This window comes from Culex quinquefasciatus, chromosome 1, assembly GCF_015732765.1.
Source record: "Culex quinquefasciatus strain JHB chromosome 1, VPISU_Cqui_1.0_pri_paternal, whole genome shotgun sequence".
In the NCBI taxonomy this organism is placed as follows: domain Eukaryota; kingdom Metazoa; phylum Arthropoda; class Insecta; order Diptera; family Culicidae; genus Culex; species Culex quinquefasciatus.
The window spans coordinates 27325924-27352913 of NC_051861.1; the positions used below are offsets into that span (position 1 = coordinate 27325924).

The 26990-nt window shown below is 38.4% G+C and overlaps 1 protein-coding gene across 1 annotated transcript in view; it reads right to left on the reverse strand.

Annotated features, from left to right (window-relative positions):
* Positions 1-26990, reverse strand: part of LOC6035642 (T-cell leukemia homeobox protein 3) — a 49466-nt gene that overhangs the window by 21633 nt on the left and 843 nt on the right. Inside the window, 2 exon segments of the mRNA XM_038249276.1 lie at positions 6917-7140; positions 23690-24051. Of these exon segments, the coding sequence (XP_038105204.1) occupies positions 6917-7140; positions 23690-24051 (586 nt within the window).

Genomic DNA, 26990 nt, shown 5'->3' on the forward strand with positions numbered 1-26990 from the left:
GTCTATAATATTATCGTCTGACGATAACAATTATGGTTATCGTTATCGTCGGGATAACGATATATCATGTTAAATTTTCAATGCGTTCGCTTAGAATATATTTTTTGATAATGTAGTAAGTTTTAAAGCGTAAATACTAAAAATTAAAAAAATACCGGATTTTTTTAAAAGTTCCCAAATTTTTATTACTTGCAATATGGGTATCAAACGATTCGAAAATTTTCATGCATTTTCACTGTTTTAGAGTTTTTTGAATGAAGTACTCAAATTTTCACGAAAAAACGAAACTATTGGCACTACGCCCCCCGGGGCATGGCCTTCCTCTAACGTGGGATTTCTGCTCCAGCGCCTCTGACGAGACAGGAGAAACCGGGACCGACGTTTTACTTCACCATCCGATAGAAGCTCAGTGGATAAGGCGGGAATCGAACCCGCGTCTCATAGCATCATCGGGATCGGCAGCCGAAGCCGCTACCCCTGCGCCACGAGACCCACCACAAAATACCGTATTTTCTCGAAAATACTCAAATTTTTATAAATTGCCGGTTTACGGAAAAAATTTCGTTTTTTAAAAGCTGAATTCGAAAAATTCCTTTTTTATATTTTGATATGTTTTAAGAGACAAAACAAAGCATCTTTCAAAAATCATTTTAGATGCAAAATCCAATTTGCAATTAAAAACAAATGCAAGGACAAATTATCATCCAAATTAAAGAAAAAAAAAAATAAAAAAAAACAAAGAAAAGTCGATTTGCAATAACATAGAGAAATATTTCAAAGCACACATTGTTAAATTTATGTAAGGCCGATGCAAATATTTAAAAAAGTTTTTGTCCCTCGGGGGCAAAAAATAAAAATATATAAAAATTAAAATAACAAGCCATAGTCTTCACATTTAAATGAAAAAAGTGTTTTAAAATGCATTTTACACTAGATCAGTTGTTTTGCAATCATTAGTTTTCAAAAAATCTAAGATCTGACAAAATCAAAAATTGTATCGAAAAAAAAAAGATTTTGCATCGAAAATTTTCAAAAAACCTTAAGATTTTTTAATAAACCCAAACATGCTAAAAATGATTTTAAACGCAGGAGAATGTATTTTAATTTGATTTCAGCTGGTTGCACTTGAATTTTTATTGAAATTTTGAAGTTTATTGTAAAAATATTTTTTTTGTCCCCTGATTTTTCGGGCCAATTTTAAAAGGGGGGGTGACAAAAACTTTTAAAAATATTTGTACCAGCCTAATGAAAATCTCTTAAATAAATCGATTTTGATGAGCGTGTATGTTTTAAAGAGATTGAAAGAAAATATTTCGTCATGATTGAAAAAACTACACTGTTTTCAATTTAAACTGAAAAATTATTTCAAACATCTACACTCATTCTCCCCTACAAAAATTCAAAACTCTCACTCCAACACGGAACGAAACGAGTCCACTAGCTATCGTTTTGAGTCGATAGCTGGGCTAACCAATGCATAATTAATGGCGCCCAACAAGCGGAAGCATTTATCCAGCACCAGTTTGGCCAGCAATTGAGCTTCGACCAAACGGCCAATTGAGCACATTCGCCGTGAATAATTGAAATTTGTAAAATTAATTTCAGTTCATCCTGACTGCCGCTGTCACCATCAGGTATCGTCGGCGATCCCCTCTACCGAAAATCGACGACAGCTCTTCACACCGAATCAATTACACACAAACACCCACTCGATCTCGTTTCGTTTTCCAAAAGGGCCTAATCAAATTTAATACTGATTTAAAGCCTCGCCTGCCACTGCATAAATCATCGCACTCTCTCCTCACCGTGCAGTACACGCTGATTTGGATCTAGACACATTTTCTCACTCTCTCTCTCTCGCTGACAGCTTTCGCCCCCCAACTACGTTTGAATTTACATTATTTATGAAATTCATTAAACCTAATCCAAAGTCCATAAATTATTATGATATGCGCCGCGCCACGCGTTCATCTGCGAAAAACGGGACGGAACATATGGCAGACACCCCCCTTCTTCTCCCCGTCATGAAGGTGGCTCCAAGCGCGCTAAAATGTTATGCTAATGCTATGTTTTGTTTTATAACATTAACACTTGTCTAGCGCGCGCGGGCGATCTGTTCTTTTGTGGAGGATTTAATTTGGAGCAAATTAGTATTTATACGCCTCTGCTGTCATTTCGCCGGTAAAGGGTTATGGATACGCCCTCTCTTTCGCCGGAAGGTTGGTCATGTGGGCAATGTTTGGCAAAAGTTAATTTGGCCATATGGATTATGTTGACGGGGTCGTAGATGACAGGCAGGCTAGTGCATGTGGAGCATTGAGCGAAGCTGATACAAATTGTTGTCTGCTGCCGAAAGTGATGTTAATGACAGTTTTTTTTCCCATTGTTTGTGAATAATTCACCCAAAGTGAAGTTTGAGCTGCCAGATAAGTGCGCTTTTGTGTCACTGTTTGTGTGCTTGGGTGAGTGATTATTGTAAACAGATGGAGGCATTTTATTACTTGATCATTATATTTTAACTATCAATTAACAACACTATACTTTAAACTAAATAAATCATACAAAACACAAATGAAACCGTAAACTGGAGCGTTTGGTACGGTATGTCCACCCATCCTTCCTCCCCTGTAGATTCTTTGAAATGTGATCCGTTCTCAGAATCCTCTTTGCGGTAAACACAACGCGGTAAGATTGACCGCTTTTAATTTTGCAATACATTTTCGGGTGTTCTTGGATGTATGCAGTTAATAATATTGACAAGAAAAGTGCTGAGAGCGTAATCTAATCACAAGACTTTCCAGCATGCTTTCGTCGGACTGGCTGCGTTTGTGTTAGATTAGATTATTAGATTATTGCAATTTTGGCAGCTCAAACTTCACTTACGGTAAGATGCGTTTACTTTCTATAACTAGATTACACTCAAACCCCGATGATTTGACTCCAATTTTTGTCAAACGAACGGGTTCACTTTTTAGTTTGACACCCCTTTTACACGGAGTTCACACACACTAACAAACGTTTGTTTAGATAGTGTGCGTGAGCGCCGTGTAAAAAGTGACAGTTCGTCACTTTTTAGTTTGACTTTGATCAACCAACGGGGTTCAAACTTAAAAAGTGTCAAACGAAAAAGTGACCAACCAACGGAGGTTGAGTGTATCGAGAAATTAAAAGTGAGAGTGTGTGCGTGCAACATGGAGTTAAACTTTTCGAAGTGCCATGGGAACCTTCACAGCAACTGCACAGAAAGTTTAACTCCATGTTGCACACACTCTCACTTTTAATTTCTCGATAATGGCAAATCGCAGAATGTTGCGTCTGCCACTTTGTCCCTGTTTACTTTGCAACTCCGATGTCAGACAGGGATCACGGCAACCGATGGTCGGTACTCGACTGACATCTGGATCAATTTGATGATTGTTTCCGCAAGAGTTTGATTGTATATGAAGCTTTAGGGCTAGTACGCAGATTCAAAGGAAAGGGTTCAAGAAATAGCTTTATGAAACTTTGTGGTCAGAAATTTATCAACACATTTAAAGTATGTTTACATGGCAGCAGCGTTTTTTTTTGCATCAGATCTGCTTTCTCTTTTCAGCAAAAGTTTTTTTTTGTCATGCGACTTTTTTTATGACCGCCCGATATTTCAGCCAACATATTTCGCTGGGACAGTCACAGCTCGAGCTCGATCATCGTTTGCATCGCGACACGGTGACGAGGAGTTCGTCATTTTTGAGAGCGTATGTTGAAACGGATACAGAGCGAATTCACTAATTGGATTACTGACAGTTGAGTAATTCTGTACACAGACAGGAGATCCATCGCCAAAACGCAATTTAGATCGCTAAAACTAGCAAAAAAGTCGCTATTCCTCAGCCTGCAGAAAATATATTTGGACTCGCAATTTTTTTCGCTGGTTTGGAAACGTATCAAATCTGACCAAATCAGTAAAGATTTCTACTGATTTTGCTATAAAAATCGCTGTTTGGAGATCAATTTTGCTGGAATCAGCAAAAAAAATAATAATAATTCAAGCCACCAGCTCAGTTTGAACAAATTTTACGACATGCTTCGTTTTATGCCAGCAGCTGCCACTGCTGCCGTACTTAATTTATTCCAGACGTCTAATCGCAGCCATTTCTTTTATTCTTTGCGCCATCGCTTGATTACTGGCCGCCACCAGAAAAGAAAATATGGCGACCAAAAAGGGCCAACCAACCAACCCTCCCCAACATAAAGCCCGAATAATGAAAGCATGAATTATTCAGAAATCGTAATTAGAAATGTTAATCTCGTAATTGTTGCTCACCTAATTGTTTCGTATAAATTACGTTAAAAAGCAGAGCGCTCCAAACGGCGGCGGCGGCCACGACTCTTTCATTAATATTCGTCCGGAATGCTGAACCGCCGGACTCCAGAAGCAATACAATTTCGCGCGATTTACTCCTGGGATGGACTCTCGCCTCCGATTTTTTTTTTCCTCACCACCGCCAACGGTCACGGTGGCCACTTTTGGACCTTTTTCTCCGTTTCTTTCTCCGCAGATCGTTCGCTTGCGATTTATTCGATTATGGTAAAATTATGTTATTTTTAATTGAATTTCAATTAAACACAATCCAATCCGCTACGCCGCGGCGGCCAAACAATCTTTCAGCCTTTCCGGGCTCTCCAACCCCGCAAAGCAAAAGTGCCAGAAGCCGCGCACGGTGCGCTAATTGACAGCTAGAAGAGTTGCCATCGAAGTCGGCTTTGATTGAATAACCTCCGCTTCCTTTGGACCCTTTTCTGGCCTCCACCAGTGGCGCGGCGATTTGGGAATTTGAGGCATTCTTCGCGGGAGGATTGCACTTTTTCGTGATTACCCGCGGAGATTTGCGGAATGTTACGTGACCGCAACACGATGCCATCTATAGTCATGGTGTAGTCGAGCGCAGAAGACACTGGCCTGCGCTGCGATGCGATCTCGCGGGAATGCAAATCAAGCCCGGCCAATTTGGAGGCGAATGATGAGGCAACAAAAAAAACTGTCTAATGCTGTTTACACTCTTGTATACCGTTGTTAGCTGTCACACAAGGACCGATGCCGACGTCGTCGGAGAACAAGGTCTGCTTTTTTTTTCGTTAAAATTGCATCAACCCATCGTTTGTCTTGCCGGAAATGTAATTTGCCAATATGTCACTTTTGAGTTTTATTTCTGCAGCGTGTAGCGAATGTTGATTCGATTTGTTTTGATGGAATGCGTTCTAATGTTTTGATGGAATGCGTTGTCTGGAGGGTACGTTCACGGAATCTCTTTTAAATCCTTTGCAGTCGTACAAAGGGTCATTGTACTTAGAAAAATAAGCTTTATCGTTGAACGAAACCACAAAATTTTACTTAATTTTAGAACCCAATTCACAAAGACCTTAATGAAATTCTTTCAAATCTTAATACGGATTTCTGGTCAGAAATTTACCAACATATTCAAAGTATGTTTAGCTGCGGGTTTGTTTGCATCAGATTTGCTATCTCTTTCTAGCAAATGTTTTTTTTTCAGGCGACTTCTAGCTGTTTTTTTTACTTGACCGCCACGATATTTTAGCCAACATATTTCGCAGGGACTGTGACAGCTCGAGCTCGATCACTGTTTGTAGCAGGACACTGTGACGAGGAGTTCGTCATGTATAGTTTTTTGTTTGCCATTTTTACTTATTTCTTAGTAGGTTCGGGTTTTGCGAAAATTTTGTGATTTGAAATGAAGATGCAGCAGAGTTCGCCGAACTGACTTGACTCAGGATTGAGTTTTGAAACGTCAGATTTGGGTGACAGTAGCTGTCGGCGATGTAGTGAAAAGTGTTGATTCCCGGTTAGTGTTTCTTGAGATGAGAAATGCTTGATCACATTTAGTTTCTTCAAACCGTATTTGCTCAGGAATGAATTTTGAAGCTAAAGATGAGTGAATTTCTCCCAAATTGTTGAACGCGTAATGAAATTCACTAATCTAATCTAATCTAACGCGTAATGAAATTCACCCATATTTACTCATTTCTGAGAAGGTCTGTTTTGACGCAAAAAACTGAGTGATTAAAGCGGGAGATGGCAACCCTATTCCCTATTAGTGGGATCATTCTTAGATGCTATGCAAGAAAATAATGATAGTAGTATGATAAAATTAATCTTACCTGTTAGAATAATTAAAACAAAAACAGGTCATATAACAAATTGCAAGCAACCAAAAAAATCTCCCCCATTCGTAACACGCAAAAATATTAGTCAGCTCCTTCAAAACTCCACCAAGACGACACCGTCGTCGCACCTTCCTCCCCAGAACCGACTTAATTATCTAAATAGGAGTAATTACATTAAATTTCATCTCCTTCTTCGTAAAAGACGACCATAAGACACCTCCCAAGAAGTTGAGGTGGCACCACCAACTTCTTACAGGTGGGATATTAACTTGGGCTGGGCTTTCATCTTCCTTCCGACAAATAAGCCGCTGGGATTTCCGGGTGCCTTACATAACCTCAACTTTTCTGCGCGGCTCGTAAAGATGATGACCACCGCTACGGCGCCGAAAGTCGTCCCGGGAGAGGGAGATTTAATTTCTCCGGGAAGAAGGTTTCTGCGGTTTGAGTGGCAGATTTGCAAATGAATTAGATTTCTGATTTTAGGAGGGGGAGGGGCTGGCATCTGTTTTTGGTTGTGGAAGGAAATCTGAATTTAGACCTAAACTGCTTTGTTTTTGTTTACTCAAAAATGCGTAAGCTTGTTTGCTGTCATTTGTGCACGGTTGTGAGCAGTTACTCAAAAATCATTAAAAACAGATTGATTTTTCTAATTTTGACAGTTAGCTTTGTAAGCTATAGTTAAACTATAGATTTCATCTATCATCGCATTGTCATCACTCCACAAACTTCAATTCGTCAAAAATTAGAGCCTACTCCACTTGGTCCGCCGGTTCTGGAACCACGTTTTCACCTGGGCGTCGGTCATTTTGAGGCCCCGCGCCAGTGCTGCCCGCTCGGCCGACGCCAGGTACTTTTGCTTGTGGAACCGCTTCTCCAGCTCCGCCACCTGGATCCGGGTGAAAGAGGTGCGGGGCTTTTTCCGCTTCGGCGGCGTTCGGTTCTGGTACGGGTGACCGATCCGGCGGGCGATGGGGAATGCTGTAACGAAAAAAAAACGAGGGAGTGGCGTTAGTGCAGCTGTCAACCGAGGGCGGCCATATTGGTTTTTTTTCGGCGGGTGGCACGCTCTATTTGACGGCAATGCTATTAAAATATCATTAAAATTATATGTGCTCAGCGGAGGCCATTAGCCGGCGGTCTTTATTGCGGCACCATTTAATTTTTATTTACCAACTGGAATGATTTGAACGCTCCCATTTCGTGACCAGCGGAGTTACCGCGCGGTTTCGCGTCATGAAAATCGTTCACGTGGCTCGCGAGTAATTTATAGGTATAATTTGAATTCCATATGAATAATGAGGCTGGCCACACTGCTGCTGCCGCCGCCAATCGGAATGGCCTCAAATTATTGCTGATGCGTGTGATTAGTGGTCCCGGCCCGTCGGTAATTGGAACAATGGCGCGGACACGGACCACAATCGGCGGGATTGAAACGGAGCTCAATTGAGGGGGTTTATTACGGATAAATCGGAGTATTATTTTACCAGTCTAATTGTGTATTAAGATATGAAACAGTCATTTCAGTGGCTACTTGCGTAACCTAGAATAACACTGTTGAGAGGAGCATAAACTTTTGGTCACACAAATTAATTAGCTTTTATTGATACACTGGCAACACTGATTCAGCAATCTGTAAACTGAAGGCACTTATTCTAGTTTACATTATTTATAAAAACTTCGTAAAATTGGATTATTTATTTAAATATGAACGAAACTAACTTGCTTTTATTGATTTGCTGGCAATTTTGCAATTTGCTGGGTGATTCAGTAATCTGTTAGCTTAAGACACTTTTTCTAGTTTACATAATTTCTAAAAACTTCGTAAAATTGAGCATGCATGAGCATGAGATTCTAAAAACTTCGTAAAATTGAGTAAATTTACTTAAACCTGAATGAAATAAGCTTTTATTGGTTTACCGGCTATACGGCAACAATCTGTTATGTGAACATACTTATTTTAGTTTACATAACTTCCTAAAAACTTCGCAAAATCGGGTGAATAAACTTTTATCTGAATTATTTCTTTTTAAATTTTACTTTTGACAGAATATGACTGAACTTTACCCAAATTTAAGTTGATATCATCCAACTTAGAGCACCAATCTGCACTTATTGCAAGTGTTTAATATGATGCACTGAAAATAATTAACACACTGATTTCTTGTAGGTACTTAAACCACTAATTTGAAGTGTTTCTATGATGATCAAAATGACCCATTCCAAGCAATCTTCTTAATTTCACTAAACGTAGCAATTAGATGACCATTTCAAGCCCAACTAAAGGTCTCATTAAACTGACTACATAAACTGTACAAATATCATTGTGACAGAAAAAGACCTGTTTCTTTTTGCCCTTAATCAAACCACCCCTAGCAAAGGGAAGGGAAAGGGCATGCGATTATATGAGCTCCAGAGTGACAGTCACGCAAGTGGCCCCCTCTGGTTTTATTATTTGAAGTTGCAGTTGTCCGCATCCACTACTCGCCGGGAGTAATTACTTTTGCAGACAGGATTGCGTGGTCTGGTCGTCGCAGAGTTCCGTGACAGTGTCGACGGCAGCGAATAACAACAACGACGCAAACATGGGCCCGATTATGATAACAAGAGTTATGAGTTTGTGTTGTGGAGTGAGGTTAAACACATAAGGTATGAAAGTTCAGCTTGGATTAGAACTCATAATTTTTCACTCAATCTTATTCATTTTTGAAAGTTGTTTCTCATGATTGTTTGTAAGTCATTTTAACGCTTATTGAATATAACTTATTTCAAAAACATTTTCAATCGAATGTTTTTTATTCTTTAAATATTGTGTAAATTATATTCAACCTTGTGTAATTTTTTTTTTCAAGCTTGGTTAATTTTACAAAATTTTGTGTAAATTTTACTCACACAAAATAATGTGAAAGGAAAATTTTCCAGATTTATTCGTGATTTGGACTGATTTTGACAAAATTTGGGTAAAAATTACTCATTAGCTAGGGACCAATAAGACTTTGTTTTCATTTCGTTCGATTTTGTGTAAACTTGATACAAATTTGGTTAAATTACCCTCCAGTTTGAGCGAATTATACTCAAACTACAACATATATTTTACCAAACCACCTAAAACTTCGGAATTCATTTCTGAATTGGATTGATTTCGGCGAAATTTGGGTAAAAATGACTCATTAGTTTGTGGCCACCAACTAAAACACTCTGATAAATGTTCAAAAGCTCACATCCAAACAAACCGACGATTCCATTCGCCGAACCTTCCCACCCCTCTCGCAATTTCACCCATAATCCTCAAAACTGTCCATCCCGATTCGGTAGCCAATCAATAACCGACCGAAACCCGTCCGTTCGATTCCCGCTCACGCTTTCCGATTTCCAGGAGGAGGCGGGAGATTATCGATATTATCCCACCAAATTTGATATCCATAAACGATATGCTTTCGAATTCCCTGCCCTTTTGAAGGAAAGGTTTACCCAAACTGGGGTAGCATTTGACGGATGCAGGGTTGAAATTCCTTCCCGAATCGTTTGCTGAAGCAAGCCAGGGAGAAACGACGAGGGGGGATTTGTTGGGTACATAACCGTTAAATTGTACAAGTTTATGATACGACACTTGGTTGAGTTTTGGGTTCGGGGGAAGTTGTAGAAAAAGTGGAAGCCATTACGGTTATTATGAATAGAACCATTATCGCTTAAAGGGTAACGAGCTACTTCTAGTTTAAGGTTGTTCAAAATTAGACTTTTTTTTTCCAATAATTTGTTCCCATTCCAAATATGAAATAAGCTTAATTTTGTGTTGAAAGAAAGCTAAATTTGAAACATCTTATTTTGGTCAAATCTGTTAAAATTTTATTCTAACTTATTCTTACCTAAGCTTAACTGATTTCCAATAATATTTCGTCCATGTTCAAGCTGAACCAAATTTGCGTGTTACCCACTTGATTCCGACTGCAAGATTTACTCAATTTTAAAGAAAAGAGCAAAAGACAAAACAGTCTGTTATCAGTCAGTCAATCTATCTCAAACAAATTTTAGAGTTGGGTTGGGTTTGAAGACAAATGTTTATTTTGAATAAGAGTGTAGATGTCCAAATAGCAATCTGTCACTTGTGCACGCTTGTGTAAGTTTGCACAACAAGGTAGCTCTAGAGTGAGAAACGATTCGTGCTGCATAGAAATCGCAACAATTCTCCTCACGTGGTCCACGTTTCGCGCACTGAAAGGTGCAATTAATTGGGATTAAGCAGGCTTGCCAACGCCAAGACCCAGGCAAATCCCGCGCGTGAGTAATACTTTGAAATATACACAGTTCTGTCAGTCGCCGAGGGGGCAATATCTGCCGGCGACACCAGTTTTGGTCGAGTTTTAATTGAGTTGTACATAAGCTTTTACCTCCTTCCCTCTAATGGGCAAATGGATTAGAGCAGGGGGCGCCCCCGCTTTCTCAATACACGCTGAAGTAAGGAGAGGCGTTATCATCCTATAACTATAAATAATATATTTTATTCCACCGATAAAAACCAGAAATTTACAATTCACTCGGTGCGCTCGAAGCACGAGGAGGAGAAATAAGTGAATTGATTTCTGTTTACGCGCGATGGCAACAGCTTAAGCGCACGAGAGAGGGGATAGGAAACTTTTAACACGTTAAGTGTTTATAGAGTGTTTGCTGGCTGCTCAGTGGACCATTAGGAGGGCGCGCGCGCGCACTCTGTAGGTGCAAATCGGAAACATGCCCTTTTCAGAGCCAACGGGCACTGGCGGGCGAGTTATGAGATTGAAGAAAGATCGCACAGCTTAGGTTCTATTATTTATAACGAGACTGGGCCATCCGGGGTGTTAACCAATTACGTAGAAAGAACGTTTTCGATCAAAGTTATAAAAAAGTTAACGATCATTTTGAGTACACATTTACAAAATGTTTAACGTCATCCATGAACGACCCCCAAAACCTACAAATTTATTGAAGAATCCTTTCGCTTCCAAAGGTACACGCAACAACGCAACTTTGCATTCAAATGTGCGTACACGTTTTATGCTCTTATCGGAGTGACTTTCCTTTGGACTGGATTTCGAAGAAGTGTGGGCCATGTTTACGATTCCGCAGAGACTACGTACGCGTGTTGGTTCGGAAGTTAAAAATGTGTTTATTTGCCTGTTTGGTTTCGATTTTTATGAGCTTGAGGCGCTTAGCCATAAATACCCAGAGTGCGGTTCAATCCCCTTTGAGGTTAGGGAGTGGAGATGTATGGATTTGACTGTTTGAGGTTATTTATTCACTTTTATTCAAAAACAGGATATTTAACTACAAATGAGGTTTAACAACAAAAATCACTCAACTCACTCAAATATGACAGGAGCCTCATTTGCTAATTACAGAGTAGGTTCGGTTTTGACGAAAATTAAGTGATTTTGAATGTGAGTGTACAAACACCTAACTTTTCGACGCTGTCAAAAAAAACACCTAACTTTGTAACACTTGTCGCATGTCACTTTTTGACTTTCCGAGAAAAACGCATGTTTGACTTGGAATAAACAAAGGCGAAAGCACGCAATGTAAACAATAACAAACATGTTTTGTTTGGTTGACCATTCTATCACGCAGAAAAATAAGGCATATTTGAATCAACAAAACATTTCTGGAGTTTTTTTTGAAAAGGTCCAATAAACCAAATTTTCAGTTTTTGCTTTTTGGGTGTTTTTTAATACCCCTGACTCAAGGCGGTTTCAAAAACACCCAAAAAGCAAAAACTGGAAATTTGGTTTATTGGTCCTTTTCAAAAAAACTCCAGATTTTGTTGATTTGAAAATCAAGATTTTTGTTGAATCAACGCTAAACATCAAAGCAACTTTTTCAAAACAGCAAAAGATTTTTATGGAATTGAGAAAGTCAAGGTTTGTTTCAACGCAAAATCCGCGTTGATTATATTCAACAAAAAAATTGTTGAATCAAACCTCGTACAGGCTGATTGTACAAAATATTTTTCTGCGTGATGCATTGTCTTGAAGTTTGGTTGAATTTGATTGCAGGAGTCCCCAGTTATTATTACAAATATTTACGGTAGTCGAGCTCGTACTTGTGTCAAACGCGTTCTGACCGGAAATCCCTTTGGCCAGTTGTTGCATTTACATTTACCGATTCTTAGCACTTGTTTACCAAGCAGTAATTTTTTCAAGTTGAACTTTGGATGGTTCTGATAATTTTCCATGTTTTCCCACTATTTCAACCATACAAAAAACATATTTCCACACCAAAGTTCCTATTCTAAACATATATGTGAGCAGATGTTGTAAAATGTATAAACGCTGGGAATTTTTAATTTTCCCTACTGTTTTAAATAATAGCTCAAATTAATGGAAGGAATGCAGATATTTAATCAATCTAAACGGTATTTTATAGCAAAATGACTCTTTTATAAGCCCTCTTATTGACAGAAGCAGATTCTGTAGGTATAAAATTATACAGGACATTTGAAAAGGGGGTATATGGAAGCGTTGTCCCGTCACGAAAAATGACAATAGTTTAATTTGCAATAGTTCGTGAAATCGGTTTTGCATCATATTTTGGATTCTCTTCGTACTCAAAAAACCCTTTAAAATGCTTATTAGAAATCGATAATTGGCCAAAAGGATCCAGAGTTACGGCTGACGCAAGTTTGCGTTGTCCCGTCACGCTAATTTTTTGGTCAAGGCACGAATTCAAAAAAAGATGCTCATTTCTCGTGTCTAGAAGCAAATCGTGTAACAGGCCAGTTTTTGATTGATCTAGACTAAATCGACCCTCCAGAATCCAAATTTGCCTGTTGATTTTCCTGAGTCTCAAAGGGAAGCGAGATATTCAAGATGGCGTCTAATATGGCGGCAGAATGGAAAAAACACCATAAAAGGATTTTTAAGTTCAATCATCTAGTCAAATTTAACTAATCTGGGGTCGCTGAACTCGAATATGAGCCATATAATACTCCAAAGTACTCAGAGAATGTGCAATCTAAGATGGCGGCCAAGATGGCGAACCTAGAATATTGAAAATTTTTATACAGAAATGTAACAGGCAGTCAACAGGTCAAATTTAATTAATTTGGGGACGCTGAACTCGAATATAATCCTTAGAATATTCTAAAGTCCTTAGAACAGTCTGTGCGGCATAATGCCAAATACGGTGACAACTAAATAAATAAGTACTCAGGGAATGCAATTCAATTTTCTAGCTTCGCCATCTTGGATTGCACATTCCCTGAGTACTTTAGAGTATTCTATGGCACATATTCAAGTTCAGCGACCCCAAATTAGTTGAATTTGACCCATTGATTGCCTGTTACACATCTAAAAAAAAACAAATTTTCTAGCTTCGCCATATTGGCCGCCATCTTGGATTGCACATCCCTGAGTATTTTGAAATATTCTAGAGCTCATATTCGAGTTCAGCACCCCTTTGTTAAATTAGACCTGTTCATTGCCGGTTACATTTCTTTATAAAATATCGAATATTCTAGCACCGCCATATTGGCCGCCATTTTGGATTGCACATTCCCTGAATACTTTGGAGTATTCTAGGAGTCATATTCGAGCTCAGCGACCCCAAATTAGTTAAAGTTGACTAGTCAGTAGAGATTTTCACAATTGCTTCATTTCGTGACGGGACAACGCGAGCAAAACCCTCTTTTGCAAAATATCTGCGTTGTCCCGTCACGAAAAGAAGTACCTGTCAAATCAACAAAATTTGACGAAATTGGGTGATCCAGTAAGCAAAATCTTCGTTTTTCATTTTAGAAACAACTGTAAAAAAAGGGTTTTTCCAAAAACTTACTAGGAGAGCAGAGTTCTTCACTTTTGTGTATGAAAATCAAAATGATCCAATTGTACGATGTTGTCCCGTCACGCTACATTTGTAACTCTCTTGACTCAAACTTTGTGTTTTTAAATGTTTGCTGGAGTGAATCTTATTGGAAATTTAATGTACTTTCCAAATTTGTATAAATATTGGTACCTTTTCTCACAGATTTTGAAGTTATCAGCAAAAAACTGAAAACATATGCATACAAATTCGGTCATTAATTTTCAGGATGTGTCAAGTTAGCACGATAAGAATGAAACTTCTTTCATATAAAAAGGGAAATGAAATCGAATTTTGTGGATCTGTGAAGGTCAAAAGGTGAGACAGTGTGAGCAGCACAAAATGGCGTTTATAATTCAATTTTGCCAAAAAGGTACGTGTGACAAGTTAGCACGATAGCGACGTTTTGTCTAATTTTACGTTAAAAACTAAATAAAACAATGTAATTGGCGAAATGCAAAATTGTCTATACTGCTCACGTCAGTTGATGTTTACATTGGGAACGATAAGGACAGGCTCTATGTTTACACTTTGACATTGCCCCAAATACATTGTTTTGCTAGAATTAAGTGCTTCTAACTAAGACACATGCCAGATTACACGCATGATAAATGTTGTTTCAAATTGAAACACATTATTTTATTTTTTTCAGGGAGGAGAATTCCTACTCAACTTAGGGTAGCGCAAATTGGAGAACATTTTAGTTAAATTGAGTTATATGAAATTAACGTTTCAAATTGTCAAGTAACACGCTTGGTGAATGTTACAGATGACGATCATTTTAGAGTACCCAACTTTAAGTTACCCAAAATTTGACAAATTTTAAGTCCCTTTGCATAAGCGTGTTAAACTGGGTGTAACTGTCAGACAACACGTTCGCTTAAAGTTGCCTAGAACGCTTGATTGACGAAGACACGCTCAAACAAAATGGCTCCAATTCAAAGGAAGAAAAAAAAGACAAACACGCTCAACAAAGGACAGCAAATTTCTGCAGTTAAGCGCAAATACTTTGCTTATAATTTGCTGCCATTTGCCCTGATGTAAACGATGCACTAAAACAGACGGCGGGAAAATTACGCTCCAAACAAAGGAAGAACTTCGGCTGCCACACCGCGGAATAAACCAACCCGAACGAAACAAGTATAAGCTGGGTGCCGTGAACCGTGGCGCGTAATAACACTGACAGCGCCAACATGGGTGCAGTTTGTTGTTTTTGTTGTTGTTGCAAGCAGAATGGCTTCTGGGCGTGCGCGCCCGGTTCCGATGAAAATGACGAAAATTTCTTGTTTTATTTTTGTTGTTGCTAAATTATCCTTCTCTCAGCGAGACACGAAACTGCAGCAAAGAATGTGATTGAGGGTGTAATTTGCACGAAATGATCGTTCAATTAGAGGTTCATTGCGCGATAAGTGGAGTTCTTTGGAAAAACATTAACATCACTCAGAACTAAGGAGAGCTGATAATGAGACATGTTCGACACTTAAATTTCCGAGCGTTCCATTCATTAAAACCCTCGCTTCCTCGAGCGGCACGGCGACCGCCGGTCGCGACAGTTCAAATTATAAAACAGACGAAAACACACATTTTATCACGAAACACATAAATCGAGCGATGTCCGGCGAAGCTGTCAGAAAAAAAAAAAACTGGTTTCCTTCCATGGATCGCCTGCTCCCAAAAAAAAAAAGATGATTAATACTGGTAGTTTAATGAAAACACATACACACGCATACACATCTTCCCCCCGGTAGCTGATATCGAATTAATTTTATTACAAAACAGAAGTCACCTCCGGAGGGCAGCTTTGGTCCAGGGTGTCGGCGGTGGAGCTTCTTCCGATGCTGAGGAGGATGCTGAACGAGATGAATCCACGTCGTAAAGCCAGCAATCTTTATTACGAATGTTTTCCGTGCGGCACTTGGGCACGGCTTGGTGCTTTGATTGATCAATCCTGGTACGGTGGCACACAGGTCGTGTGAAAAGTATTGTCCGTTTCTCTCGAAAGTACACGCCGCGCGGCATTTCTGAGTGTGCCGCAGACACTGTTGTCAGCGATTTTCTGCACTTTTGATGCCATAAAAAACATTACCGGCAACAATGATATGCAATTCGAAGAAGAAGATCAACAAAAACAAAACGTACAGTATGGGATTTGACAGCGCGCATTTGCCGAAAGTGCGGCGCGTCGTTTCGAGGCTGGTATGCCGCGTGTCCATTTCGGGAATACGCGCAATATCTTGAAACACAATACGCTCCTCCAACAAAATCTACCTAATTTACTTTCTTTTAGGTAAATTCCACCCGAGATGATTTTCACCAAAATTTCAATCGAATTTTACTGAAAATTGATTGCAATTGTTCCAAAACTTGATATACAAAAGGGTGAACCCTTGAACAAACTTGTAGAAAATTAAATTTCCTGCAAAAATTTCACACTTGGACAATTTTGGGTGAGACCTTCGCCACCTACTGGCAAAATCTTGAAGCGATGTTTTTCCCCATACATTTTTGCGATTTTGCACATAGTAATTTCAACGATGAAAAGCGACCCCTTACCTTGACCAATTTTACTCAAAATTGGCACAGTTACATATTATTGCCTAAAGAATCTAGCCAGGGGTTCAGGTTTTTCAAAATTTTCAATTTTTTTTTTCAATAAACGAGTCGATTTGGAAAAACGTGTATGAAAAATCGATGAAATCTAACCTGTTCTAAATACCGTAAACCGGGGTGACTTTGATAGCCCGGGCTGACTTTGATAGGTTTTTCAAATGCCCGTCAAATTAATATCTAAACATGTTTGAGAATTTTGAGTATAGAGGGGAGAGTGGGGAGACTTGATACCCGGGGACACTTGATCCCAAGCCTGTATCTCGTCAGCATGTGGGTAAAAAAATAGCTTTGTTCTAGAAAGTTGTGCGAAATTCACTAAAACTCATTGTAGAAAACAAAGAAAAAAATAAAAAAATGTTTAGATTGAGTTACACACATTTTTCTAAAACGAGCTGCAAAAAACTTCCAAGAGATCTTTTTTCGTTGTTTTGATAAGTATAGAAAACACTCAAAAATTATTCAAAAAAATATTTTTTATACATGAATTGTTTGATAAACATATCAACTCCAAAACTCTTACGCATTTGACGTTAAATTCATCGTCATACTATTTTTACAATCAATTGTTTAAAAAAGTGCGTTTAGGGAGACTTGATCCCTGCATTTTTACAGTCACTGGAATCGGCCTCAAGATTAAATAATTTGGCTGGGTTTTCGTACATAGTTTCCTTTAGTATAGTTGTACATAAGTAACTGCAGTTTGAACCATTTTTCAAAAGTTTTGTAAACAAAAATTACCAGCTTTTGTAATCATGCTCAATTTTGGTCTAAAAAAGAAAATTTTAAGTTTTTAAATATTTTACATGCTAAACTTGTTATATTTTGAACACAAACGTATAGGTTTAATGTAAAATTGCTGTATCTTATAGAAAATTAAAAGTTTGGATGAATAAGAAACATTTTGCTTAAGATTTCTTCAAAATGTTGAAAGGGGGATCAAATTACCCCCAACATTTTGAAAATGCCGGTTTAAAATATTTTTTAAAAAGCTTGGCATTATTCGAAGAGTTTATCTGATGAAATACCCTTATCAGCCAAACATAGTTGAATGTTTAAGCTTCATGCAAAAAGATCATAGTTTTGTGAGAAATTGACAGAGTTATGTTCGATACAAAAAAATGGGATCAAGTCTCCCCACTCTCCCCTAACCATTAAGGGATAGGTTATTATCGAACGTATTTGCAAAAAATTGACTGTTACATTGGATGTATCAAAATTAGTGGCCAAATCAAATTTCTATCAATGTGACCCCGGGCTATCAAAGTCACCCCAGTTTGCGGTAACAATAATGACAAGTAAAATTTATTATTTCCGTTGTAAACAAAATTTTCTAAATATCTGACGAGAAATTTTTTTCGGTATATTGGTAAACTGTAATGTTTAAAATTCGATTTTTTATGATCAATTTTTGCATGCTCGTTTGGTTTTGTGCGGTTCGGTTCTCCTACATGTTGCATGCAATTTTTGGGTTGTATGCAAGAGCGACGAAACCGCCCTAATTCTCCATACAAACTAGTTTTGAAAAAATCAAAATGGGCGTGATTCTGGGGACCCGAAACTTTATGCTTCCTGAAATGAAATTACATAAAATATGTAATAGGCAAGCTTATTTTTCAACTATTAAAAATTCAGTTTTTTATTGTGAAAAAACCGTTTTCATAAAGTAGGGAAACAACATCTAATTCCAGCGTGTCTCTAATTTTGCCATATCAGCACTTTAACGTTCAAATACAGCTCATAAAACGCATTTTGAACTGAAATCGCGTCGATCAACGAAACTATTGGCACTACGCCCCCCGGGGCATGGCCTTCCTCTAACGTGGGATTTCTGCTCCAGCGCCTCTGACGAGACAGGAGAAACCGGGACCGACGTTTTACTTCACCATCCGATAGAAGCTCAGTGGATAAGGCGGGAATCGAACCCGCGTCTCATAGCATCATCGGGATCGGCAGCCGAAGCCGCTACCCCTGCGCCACGAGACCCACGCGTCGATCAATAATGTTTAAAAAAGAAAAATGTTGAGAATTTTTTAGTTTTTTAACTTTTTTAGATTGTTAAGGATTAAAAAAAAATAGGATTGTTTTCCTAAAAATTTAGACATTAAATTGGCTTACATTCGGCTTTAACTGTAGACCACATCAGACGGAAACGACCTACACGGAGAAAAATCAGTTCCAAAAATCATGAACAAGCATTCATGAAATACGGAACCAGGACAATTTTGGGAATTGATTATTCTCCGTGTATTGAAACTTCAAAATTACCAGTAAACTGATATCCTAGAAATTCACATTTCAGTAAATATCAACAGAAAATTAACCTCACAGAAAAAAAAATGTAAATTTGGAAGCTTTAATTTTGGAAGGTTGAATATTACCTCTTTTATGATGTAATTTTACCTCAATTTAGACTGAAAAAGTGACATTACACCAGAAAAGTGGTAAAATTACACATTTCCAGAGGTAAAATTACCATGATTTTTTTTTCTGTGCTCAGAATAATTTGACAATGACACAAATTGTTACTTGTCAAAACAAGCGGTGTCAAACCACCTGAGTTCTACTACATTCGTAGAAGCGGAACGGCTCCCCGAGAGAACGACTTCAAGACCTCGGAAAGACAATTGCGTGCGCTCGCTTCGGCTCTAATTGACAGCCATTCTTCAACGAGAAATTACAGCCCAAGACAGACGAAAAAAAAAAAAACAATTAAATCTAACAGCTTTTCGCCCGCGGTGGTGACACGGTGCTACGACGTTTATAATCGCGGCGGCGGCGCGTCTTTTTTACGACCTCAAGAAGCCACATGGTGGAGGTTGCGTTTTTATGAGCGATAATTTCTTATAAAATCGGTTCGAGTAACGACTTTTGGCTACTGTTTGGCAGCAGCAGCATCTTTATAATCATACGTGCGTTTATTAAAGGCCAATAATAATGGAGGTTGGTTGGTCGGTTATGCTGGCGGCTGCTTCAGATATTATATAAATTGACTTTCGATAGCAGTTTAAGATGCTACCTATTTGTTATGCTGGACAGTTGTTGGCTTTTGAAAATGATTTTTTGATTTGCGCCTGTAGTGTAGTTTGTGAGTTACATAATCGGTAGATTAGAGTTATGGCCTATCTACAATCACTTTACTTAGAAAATTGTACTTAGCGTAGGAATTTGAATCCATGCAAAGGAATCTGATCATCTACAATGATAAAGTAAGCAAATTGGTGACTTGACGTATGGTTTGGAAAATTTCAAAACCTACGGCAAGTTGACGTTTCTATATCAAAGGTAAACAAACAACTGAATAGCAACGTATAACAGCCCAGCAAGTTTGCTAAGTTGATTGTAGATGACGACAGTAAGTTACGTACTATTTCTAAGCAATTTATCAGTTCTACGCAACTTAACTATTCTAAGTAAAGTGATTGTAGATAGGCCATTAGAGTGTAAACAAACGTCATCGTCGGTTACACGCAGCCGGATATTGACATTTTTATGCAAAATTTTAATTATTTCTTTATCAAATGACACACTGTATCCTCAGTGACAACGGCACCAAGGTCGAACACCTCATCGAAACAAGACGATTAGCGAGAGAACTATAACCTCCAGTTTGTTCCGAGTCACGTCGCAGTCTGTAGTTTGGGATCCCTAGCCCAAGATTTGCTTAATGGGACACCACTTTGGCTCTCTTACTGCATCATGATGATCGGTGTTTGGGACCATCCATAAACCACGTGGACACTTTAGGGGGTATGGTGATTGTCCACGCTCCATACAAAAAAGATATTTATTGTATGGACAATTGTCCACGAAGGGGGTTGAGATTCCCTAAAAAGTGTCCACGTGGTTTATGGATGGTCCCTTTCCTCTGAAGCCACTTTGTTGACCCAACGGAGCGTGCGAGATGTTTGTTTTTTTCTGTTCCGGAATATCTGCCTCTTTTGATCGTGGGTGCGGATGGGATGCTAAATTATAGGGTACCTTCGCTCGCAACTAGCGCCACATGCACGCGGAAACCGTCTGCCGGCGGTTGTGGTGACAGGTCTCACTGGTGCAGAAATCAGCTGGCGGATACTCCGTGACAACCTGCATCTTGAAGTGAAGCTTCGGACGGTTCAGGGTTGTTATTAGTCTGATGAAGATGAGTCTAATTGAGGACCCTTGTGATCCTAGAGATGTTCTGAAAGTTCACGAGGTCAGCTGCGTCCTGTAATTTGGGTGACACGTTTGTCCAACACTAACTCAAAGAATTGATCAAATCAGCTGAAGTCAATTTCCAAAGTCCAGGTTGATCACAATAGAATGACTCATCGCAAAGGCAGCTGATCCTCAACCCAGACATCTTTATCAGCAGTGTCTCAGGCTCAATTTATTAGTACCAATTAGCGTCAAACGTAAACGATTCAGGTTTCGAAACGATGTGTTGACAAATTTTCCAAATGGTTCCGCACCGGCCACCTCCCGAGAGCAGGAATAACCCAAAAAAAAAAAACAAGAGAATGAATCTTCAAACGGGTAGGGCGAAGACGACGGCGATTGAAGACAACGGCCACGCAGGGTTGGGTTATCTGGTAGCGATGGACAAGTTTCCGCACTTAAAAGATTAGACGAAACGACGGGGACGACCTCCGGGTGGTATCGGGTTTGGTATCTTTTCGAGTGTTTTTTTTTTTTTAAGGGAAACGGTTTTCATTCATAAAAATGTTGCTGGGCTGCTCGTTGAAGGAAGACCTTGAAAATGTAAATTTAAATGAGTACCAAACACAGAGTTGAAACAGAAGAGACTTGAAAACATACTTTGAAAATTAAAACATTAACAAACATTTTAGAAAAAAAACCTATTTGTTTTTTGAAGAAAAAATAACAATAACTTTGCAAAAACTTGAAAATAACATCTCTAACTGCTGAGATCTGAACCTGTAGCCGAGAAAATTGGTGGATAAGCATTTTGAACTAATTTGCTCTTTCTCCGGTTTAAGGTCGTAGAAGGTGTCCTTCTTTTTTGGGGCAATGACCATTAATGATTTTAATTAAGAGCCAGTTTTGAACGCGTTCTTTTGCCATTTTTTAGAACCTTGATTTTTTTCTAATTTGATATTATTTCAAAACTATGTATCCTCCGATTGTCAACCCACATTAGAATAGAATACACTTAACTCCCCTAGAGTTATCTACGTGCGCATGTATTGCGTGTACGTACACGAAAAAGATTGAGATTAAATTTTGTTCCGGCCGGCAAAACAAATGGCGTGGTAGTGTGCATGAGATCGGGCTTAGATATATCTCTGGTTGGTCACTTTTTCGTTTGACACTTTTTTAGTTTGTACATACCCCGTTGGTTGGTCAAAGTCAACGAATTGTCACTTTTTACACGACGCTCACGCACACTATCAAAACAACACACGTTTGAAAGTGTGTGTGGACTCCGTGTAAAAGGGGTGTCAAACCAAAAAAAATACCCCGTTCGTTTGACAACAGTCGGTGTCAATCCATCGGGGTTTTAGTGAATTGAGATTTTTAACAGATTCAAACTAGTCGAATTTGTCAAATTTTTGGACACAATCGAATTTTGTTTCTTGAGAAGTGGTGGATATTTGGTAGAATTTTTGTGTGGCTCTGTGTGTGAGTGAATTTTTGAGTGGAAATTTGTGATTATTTTTTGGGATTTGCATGTAAATTTGTGTATTTTTGTTTGATAGTTTGTGGTAATTTGTCGGAATTTGTAGGTATATGTAGGAATGTGAGGGGAATTTTATAAAACTGTGAAAATACGTTTTTGAATTTGAGAGATTTGTTGAGTGTGTGAAAATTTGTGAATTGTGTGCGAGTTTGTTTTTTTTTTTTGGGAGTTAGTAAGACATTGCGGGTATTTGTGGGAAATTGTGGAAGCATTGGAATTTTTTTTTGATAAATTGTATATTTCTGAAAATTTGAGATTAATGTGAGACATCCAGCAAGATCCAGTGGATTAGTGAGTATTAGTTTTTGGATTCGCATGATTTTTTTTTTGAATTTGTTAAAAAATTGTGGAAAATTGTTTGTGAATCTGTTTGAATTTGTGGGAGCTTTTGAGTGAGTTTGTGTTTTTTTTTCAAATAATTAGTAAAAAGAGTATATGAGGTTATTGGAGGGAACTTGCGATTTTTTTTTCACATACGGTGCCGGTCCACCAGAGCGTTTTGTCCCAAGATTTTGTTACCACATATTGTAGTATCTTTAAAAATGTGGGAACAGTTTTTGATTCATCCATTAAATAACTGTTCAAAAAATTCTTTACTATTTACAAAGTTTGAATACATTCAGGTTGTTGCAGGATTGACAATTTTGGAATTTAAAAATTATGGATTAAAAAGACTTCAACTTCCCTGGTAGCTGTGTACCTTAATTTTTTTTATTTGTGGGAATTTATATGTTGATTTGTGGAAGTTCGTAGAAATAATTTTGTGAATTTGAAAAAAAATAAAATAAATTTGTTTAAATTTTTTTGTGAATTTGCGGGATATTTTGGAAATATTAATGGTATAAATGCGTTTTTTTAGTTGTTGGAATTTTTGAAAAATTGTGGGATTTACTGTGCATATGATTGTTAAATTAAGGAGTTTTTAATAATTTGTTCAAGTTTATTAAATTTGTATATGAGTTTTTGGGATTTTTTGAGAGTTTGTGGGTTCATGTCATATAATACGCATAGTTTCTAGTTATATACTCCACATTCCATCAACAAAGAATGTCCGGAATTTCGTTGTTTACCTCAATCAAAAAAACTCTTCCAAACATCGCTACCGGTTTCAGTTTCATCATCTTTGATAGCTTCGGAGCAAATATTTGTGCCTCTCTTTCAAGGTGGCGTGTTAGAAAACGATTAAAACTGATAAACCCGAATCGTTCTTCCTCGCGGGCAGGCAGCCACCAGGGGACCTCTTCATAGTTCTGAATTTATTATGTCGTGACTCAGACCAGGCCGCCGGCGGGACCGGAAATTATTAGCCCTCGAAACGTTGTGTCGCGCGGGTCGCAAGATGAATGGAATAGAAAATTGGGCACAGACGGGAGGGTCATTCATTAGGGGTCTAATGATAGAGGGTCTGCTTACCGGCCAGTCTGTCCTTGACGGCTTGGTGGGCGAGGGCGGCCGGATGTAGCGGGGGCAGCGACCAGGTCAGCGGATTGCAGGGCCCTCGCTGGGGAGGCACTCGGAGCACGTGGCCGGCCGGGTAGATCGGGTAGCTGTATAGGGCGCCGGCGGTGTAATGGAGTCCGCTGGCCGTGATGTGATGTTCCGACTTGCCGTTCGGACCGTCCCCGTCCCCGTCGGAAGACTCTTTGTCCTGTTTGCTGTGGTGGTCGTGGTCGTGGTCCTTCCTGCCGTACGATTTCGACAGGAGCCTCGATATGCTGAAGGTGAGGTTCTCGTTGGGGGATCGGGTCGTCTGCTCGGAGGGGGTTTGGTGGTCACTGGTAGGGGGAAAAGATGATAAAAATATGTTTTACACTGAAACCATTACCATTAAACATTTATACACACAAAAATATGGCATATTTGAATCAACAAAATGCTTTGTTGTTTTGAAAATCATGATTTTTGTTGAATCAATGCTAAACGTCAAAGCAGCTTTTTCAAAAACAAAAGACTTTAGTGGGATTGAGAAAATCATGGTTTGTTTCAACTCATTTTTTTGTTGATTATATTCAACAAAAATTTTGTTGATTAAAACTTCGTACAGGCTGATTCTACAAAACATTTTTCTGCGTGTATGAAGTTTCTTCCTTTCCCTTCAAAATAATTGCCAAAAATCTGAGGACAAAAAATATTATTAGGCTAATACACATTTTATTTCTTATTTCATTTCCAATAAATTCGATTTCTCAAGGCAGTGTTGCCAGATAATAAGATAATTTCACTTATTGGAAAAGTGCTTCAAAAACCTAAACAATTATGTAGCGAAAAGTGATTTATAATTCTATTCTTTGTTTTTAACATTTTTTAAAATTTAATTGTTTGATTTTTGTTTTTATGATTTATGTTCAAATTCCCGTATCAACTTATAATTTAATTACATTTCCTAGTTCAAAATCTCACAAAAATCATGCGTTCCGCAAACCAAAAGAGAGAAAAATTGCTTTACAAATTAATCTAACCCTTTAACGCAACTCACCCAATTACCGCCGAATGATTTATTGCTCATGACTTTGGCCTAGCACTCGAAAACCCTTCAACCAACTCAACCCTTCAAGCTGAGTCCAACCACAAAATGGGAATTTTTTACCTTCCCGAAGAAAACACCATCTTTGGAAATGTGTATGTGTGCGTTTTAAAGATCTGGGAAATCCGGATTTCCCCACCGAGAAAGCTTCCAAAAACCACTCACTTCGAAAAACGGTTCCAGCCTCATGAAATATTAATCTTCAGCTCCCACTCTAAGGGCAGCTAAAGCGTTCAACTAAAACGCTATAGACCATCCCGATCTACTTTGTATTAAGTTACAAACATATCATGCGCTCGCTTTAACCAACGGCAGGTTGTTTGAGTTTGAGGAATAGTGCGAAAAGCTCAACCAGCCGCAACCAGCGGGCCAGAATTTAAAATTCAATCTATTATAAACAATAAACATTACAAATTTATGAGCAGTTCGAGTCTCGGAGATTTAATTGAGGCGAAAGATTAAAATCTACCTCAGCGTGTATCTGAAGGAAGAGGGTTGGGTTGGCTTAAGTGGTGAGCGATTAGCCTGCAAAGTGAAGAAACACTATAAATCAGCGAAGCTGAGCATGAAAACGTGACGATCGAGGTGTGAATTTTAATTGGGTCTGTCAGGTTTACAACGGTGTGAGATTAGTGGGAGTGGATTTTTCTCAGTGTATGAATAATTTTTAATTTTGACTTTGGCTGATGTTTAACTATTTTGAAGGTATGTTTATGATGTGACTCTTTTTAAGAGTTTGGTTTGTTTTTATTCTCAATCTAGTTTTTTTTTTCAGAAGACTTGAGCTAGCAGAGTTCTAACAGAGATGGATATACTTACAGCATTCTAGTAGAAATGTTCTACCGTTTTAGCAGGATTCTGACAGAACCAGCTCTGCTAGAATATTTCGTGACCGGGATGGTGTGTTATTCCAATTGATGTTGTTCTTATAAAGCATTCTGTTGAAAACCAGTGCAGCAAGTTTTCCTCTCTGATAATTGTCTAAACTTAAGATATTCAGTTTCAGTAACTCACTTATATCTCACATAAGTTCATTTAAACAGATTGACAGTCGCCAATCGAAGTTTTTTCTTCGAACTCAGGAATCGAACAGGAATTTCTATCTTACTAGAACATTGTAAAGAAGCTATTCGACTATGGCAAAAAAAACTTGCACTTTTTTGTGTCTGGCAGTTTGCCAAACTCGCCAAAGCCAAATGTAAACAAAGCAGGCAAACTGCCAAACTGTCCAAAAGATTGTTTGTTTGCGAGTTTGTTTGTTTGCCATAGTCTAATTGCTCCTTAAATAAGACGTCAGATACTGCTAAAGTAGTTTTTAGTTTTCGCAACGATCATTGTTTGCAAACAATGCAAAGATAAACAAATCCTGTTTGTAAACAGTGAAAAAATAAACAAATCGTGTAGTGCTAAACAAAATAACAGCTATATTTATGCAAATATCGATAACCCATTGAAATTCTTTGGAGACTTCTCAAATTTGTCAGAATTAGTTTAGTAATTCAAAAAATAATTAAGGTGAAGTCGTTGATCATTTTCGGAGATAGTTGATCAACACTCTAAAATATTCTGTACAAAATTCAATTTAACGAATTTCTGCACCAAAATGAATCAGCATGTGCCGGTTGTTGCCTTCTTGAAGCCACTGGAGAAATTTTTGATCTAAATCAAATGTGTCTCAAAATTTATATAATTTTGTGGAGCAATCATTGAGGTCCTAGTTGGCAATCATTGATTAATGACGATTTCCATAACTTCGCAAGGAATGGGATCTTAGAAAGTTCTCTGTTTGGCAGACGGTAAATAAGTCGTAAGCAAACAACCTGTCGAGTTCAAAAATCAAATCATAATAACTGAAAAACCAGCAACGATTGCTAAATCTTTACCAAAAACAAACTGGCATTTCAGTTGTATTGACAAACGTTTTACTGAAATTTTAGTCGATCATTTGTCGAAATGACAAAAATCAATAAATGAATATAAGGCTTTCTAGTCCGAAATTTACCAACACATTCAAAGAATGTTTATATGACAGCTGCGGGTTTGTTTGCATCAGATCTGCTATCTCTTTCTAGCAAAAATGCCATTGTCATGCGATTTCTAGCTGGGTTTTTGACTGCCCGCCCGATATTTCAGCCAACATATTTCGCAGGGACATGACACCTCGAGATCGATCATTGTTAGCAGTGACGA